At 47.6% G+C, this 4,753-nt stretch overlaps 1 protein-coding gene across 3 annotated transcripts in view; it reads left to right on the top strand.

Moving 5' to 3' along the window:
• The first annotated feature begins 235 nt into the window (after positions 1-235).
• The window catches only part of KDM5A (lysine demethylase 5A), a 65,327-nt gene continuing 60,809 nt past the window's right edge, over positions 236-4,753 (top strand). For 2 of the 3 annotated variants that reach the window (XR_013956691.1, XM_080616639.1), the window contains exons 1-2: positions 240-2,177; positions 4,009-4,086. Coding sequence is in view for 2 of the 3 variants with exons in the window: in XM_080616639.1 (XP_080472765.1) it covers positions 2,013-2,177; positions 4,009-4,086 (243 nt within the window). In the remaining variant the exon portion in view is untranslated. Of the gene's footprint in view, positions 2,178-4,008; positions 4,087-4,753 lie in introns of all 3 variants that reach the window. The other variant, XM_080616643.1, reaches the window with a different exon arrangement.

Below are 4,753 nucleotides of genomic sequence, written 5' to 3'. Positions count from 1 at the left end.
CACAACTTCTCTGGGCAACCTGTGCCAGGGCCTCACCACCCTCACAGTAAAGAACTTCTTCATAATATCTAACCTGAATCTCCCTTCTGTCAGCTTACAGCCATTCCCTCTTGTCCTATCACTACATGCCCTTGTAAAAATCCCCTCTCCCAGCTTTCCTGTAGTCCCCCTTCATGTATTGAAGACTGCTCTATGGTCTCCCCTGAACCTTCTCTTCTGCAGGCTGACCACACACAGGTCTCGGCCTGTCATCAGGAGGGACACACAACCAAATAATAAAAGGAAAAAAAAGAGAAAAATGGCAGAAGCACACAGAAATATAATGTCTAGGTACAGGTAAGGAAATGTGTGCTCCACATGCTTTTACAGTCATGAAAGTATCAAGCACCCACACCAGGAACCCCCTGCAAAACGTAAGAGTACATTGCAAAAGCACAATAACCCATGGTAAATTCACTCCATGCGAGACTAGTTTGCTCTCACCTAAACCTTTTGTGGAAATTATCCATTTGCACTGGAACCCTTTGTTTCCCATTTGTTAAATGTGGGCAGCACCTCTTCCATCTGGCAGGGGAGTACTGCAGATAAATGTGTCAGTCTGCCTGGAGCAGATCTTGCAAGCCTCATGGTAACAGGAGGAGGAAATTAAGTTTTTCTTGAGACTGAAATAGTACACCAGGACCAAGGCTGCAATAAACAGTTAAGAATGAAGTTATGTGTATGGTGAATACTGAAGGCAGGGCTCTGGTTTTAAAGAAAAACACTACACAATTCTCTTTGGAAGACTATGTTGTAATGGAGAGGTGAAGGAGGTATTGTGCAAGTCCCGACTTGTGAGTACTTGAATCCTATAATGGTTTGGGCTGGAAGGGACCTTAAAGATCATCTAGCTCCAATGCCTGCTTTGAAAATAAAACATCCCATATGGGGAGATCAGCAGAGTATACACAATGCAGAGGCTGGGGGCTTGATTGTGGAGAACTTACCACAACCTTGTTACCAGTTACTGACAAGACTTGCGAGACCTTAACGGAGAAGCAGCAAGAGCGACCGCTGGGCCAGAGATGGCGAAGCTGCCAGCAGAAGCGCCTGCTGAGCGGCGTCAGCACCGCTTAAGTGAGATTAAATTCAAAGAGCAGCACGAACAGCTGCCTCGCAGGGGCACAACCGCGGGCCTTCCCCACAGGCACACAGCAGAGGCCTCCGGTGCTGGCCCTGCGGCCCCTCCACCGCGCTGACGGCTCATTTTCTGCTAAAGTTAAATATAACACTATTTTCTTTAAACAACGCTAAAATAAGGCAAGAGATTGCCGTGAGATAAGACCAGAACGATCGCAAAGCCCTGAGGTAAAAGCGCACCACCCCCTCGGCTCGGGGGTGTGGCCTGCAGGAGGGGTCGTAGCTCCCGGCCCTCCTCCTGACGTCCGGCTCAGACAATGGATGACCTGGCCCTTCAGCTCCGGAAGTGAATGTCTCAGGTTTCGTCGCACATTCCTCCGCGGCGGAAAGGGAGGTGGAACCGCCCTCCTTTCCCCCGCCGCTCCGTGGGCTGCCCTGGGGGGCGGTGGGTCCAGCTGTGTGTCCCTCGGGTCCGCGGCAGGAGTGCCTCCGGGAGCGGCGGGCCTGGGAGGCGGTCGGCTCCTCAGCGCTGGGAGTTGCCTCGCTAGCAGCGTGGCGGAGGGACTACTTTTTGGATCGGAAAGCAACATTACATCTTACTTCCGGGGGAGGAGTCAAAGATAGACGCGTAATTTCCGGCGAGCTGGAAAGCTACTGAGAGGGGCTCGGCCGGGGGGAAGCAACCTAGGGGACGGGACCACAACACTTGGCACCGACTACCTCCACTGCCCCTTGCCCCTCTCTGCGGCCGCCCCGCCTGGCAGCCGCCGCCGGACGATGCGCCTCTGCCCCCGTCTCAGCCTCGCCGGCCGCCCCTGAGGGCCCCCCGGCCGTCCCTCTTCGCCCTGCCCCGCCGCGGCCCTCGGTGCGCTCCCCGCCCTCCCCCTGCGGCCATGTCGGGGGGCGGCGGGTCGCGCTATGCGGCCGAGTTTGTACCGCCGCCCGAGTGCCCCGTGTTTGAGCCCAGCTGGGAGGAGTTCAGCGACCCGCTCGGCTTCATCGGCCGCATCCGCGGCCTGGCCGAGAAAACCGGCATCTGCAAGATCCGGCCCCCCAAGGTACCGCCCGCCTGGGGAGGGGGCAGAGCCCGGGGTGGCTGCGAGGGGCTGCGGCGGGAGGGCTGAGCGGGCCCCGTGTTTCAGTGTCGGAGTGGTGAGGACCCAGGAAGCCTCTTCCCCCGCTCCTGGGTGCTCACTTGGGGCTTCGCGTGCCGCTTTCTGTAGACCTTGGTGTCCGTGCCGGGGATGCAGGGGAACTTCTGTAATCCTTGATCTCGGGGATGGGTTTTGTAGTGGTTGCTTTGGAGTAGGTGAGAAGCTGGCAGGGCCTGGTGGTACTCTTCACCCTCTTTTTGCTTTAAAAAATCCCAACAAACCAACAGGCTACTTGTGAAAACTGCGAAAGTATTGTAGGTGAAATCAGGCCCTTGCTCCGAGAGGGGGGAGAGAGAGGAGAAGGTCTGTTTCCTTTTAATGGATCGTTGTAAACGTAATCTTTAAACTGCTAATAGAAATGCAACCAACCTGTTTGTGCTGGGAAATTATATTTATGCATAGCAATTCAGAAGGTAGAATCTTAACCTCTCTGATGGCTTGATCATTATTTTATAATACCTTGCCCTGCGACCTGGTAAACCATTTTTACCAGAACATCAGGCAATTTGGCAAAAGGTTACTTAATAATTAAAGTACAAATGAACTTTAAATATAGCTGTTAAATGAGAGTTGAAAATACTGAGAGAGGAAAAAAACCTGAAAAGAAAGCATGTAACTGAGAGCAACTTGGATATGGGGGATGCCGATTAGATTTCACGATCCTTCTGACCTGCCTGGATTGCCAGAATCTGTTTAGTTGGTTTAATGACATGGTGAAAACTTGACCTCCAAGGGACTGCCCTTTCTAAAATAAGCAGAATGGCTTAGGTTGAGAGGCCACAAGGAACTGATCCAGATCCTGTTCATTGAGAATAACTAGAACTTTCCTGGCCGTTGAATGCGTTTGTGTTTCTCCATGGTTGCTTAGCTGTTTGCATTGCAGGGTTTTGCAGGATGTGTGCGTCAAGTTGATTTGTAGCCTGCATAAGGACTAAATCAGATGCTTTCTACTAACCTGACTGATTTATTATCCTTTTCCATTATTAGAATCTGTAAATATTTTACGATTGTGCCTGAGGTCTTTATATGCTGCAGCAGTGCAAATAATAAATACTTAGTGAGGCTTGTCCCCCTGGAATGGGTGTCCTTACCCTGTTGTATATACTGCCAGGCAGGCAGTCTACTATAACTTTCTAAAAAGCTGAATTATACTTGTTTTGATGTTGTAACACGTTTTGATGGATGGGGCTGGGAGGCACTTGTGGTTGACCAGACTGTTGGCTGTGTTGAGAAAGTCATTATTTAAGGCTGCATTTCTATTGAGGAATTGGACTCCCTACTGGTCTTATCTTTATTGAAATGACTGTAGACAAGCATGAAAGAAGTTAGATGTGTAATAATGTGCTTTATTTAGTGTTTGTTGTTGTTGACAGTGAGAATTTTACAATGTGCAAGATATACGGAACTCTTTTAAAAGTAAATAAATGACCAACAAGCTACAGGGATCTCTCGTATTTAAACTCAGTATGAGGTAATGCATACTGAAATGCTTTGAACTTTCTTTTCTTTTAAATTTTTAGTTCTGAGGATCTTTTTCTTTGAACCAAAATACTGTGGGAAAAACAATATTTTAAAAGCACAAGAATGTCATAAAATTGGAAAATGATATTACTGGTTGTACAGAGAAACTAGTTTTCCTTTGGGAGCTTGTTTGCTCTGACATTGTTTGGGTCTTCTGTTTTGTGCATTTTTGGAGAAGTTTCTGGAAGCAATAAAATGTCTTTCTCTTGTTTAGGACTGGCAGCCTCCATTTGCATGTGAAGTACAAAGTTTTCGTTTCACTCCACGAATTCAGCGCCTGAATGAACTGGAGGTGAGCTTTTCCACTGTTGATATAATTTTGTGTTTGCACTGAAAACAGTAGGTCTTGTTGGTTGAGATTTGCATCTTGGCAGTTTTCTGGGTGGGGGAGTCTTTAGAAAATCATAGACCACATCAGTGTTTATACTTGGCAGTGGCAGAGTTCATATAAAATAACTCTCCATGGCTTTGGGAAAAACCTGGTTTTTATTTTATTACCCAAAATAACCACAAGAGTTTTTATTTCAACTGGAAATGTCTAAAATGAATGCCAACTACCACGTTGTGTAGTAAGAACAGCCAGTGTCTAGCCTTCTGAGCTCCACAGGCGGTGAATTTTTTTTCTTAAAATATTTACTGCTCTTCTGAAGCCTCTAGTTACCTTATACTGGCTTAAAAGAGTCTTTTAAGCCTTAAAATTAGCTGATTTTTTTAATAGGCTTATTACAGCTGGTTTCTTTTACAATTTAAAAATGTATGGAAGCTTTCTTGAAAGCAGAATGAGTTCCATTCTGTCCTGGTTTTTTCTTTTCTCTACAACGTTTTTCAAAGCCTTGCTGCGTTCATATACCAAAACGTCATGTATCATTTGGCTTGTAAATGGGTCTCCTTATGGGAAGTGATTTGAGTACTCCAAAAATACTCAAGAGGGGAGGCCCTTCTGCACGGTTAAGGCATAT

Source organism: Psittacula echo, assembly GCF_963264785.1.
Source record: "Psittacula echo genome assembly, chromosome: 1".
In the NCBI taxonomy this organism is placed as follows: Eukaryota; Metazoa; Chordata; class Aves; order Psittaciformes; family Psittacidae; genus Psittacula; species Psittacula echo.
Note: the sequence above shows the minus strand (reverse complement) of the source record. Positions and strands in the feature narration are given on the sequence as shown.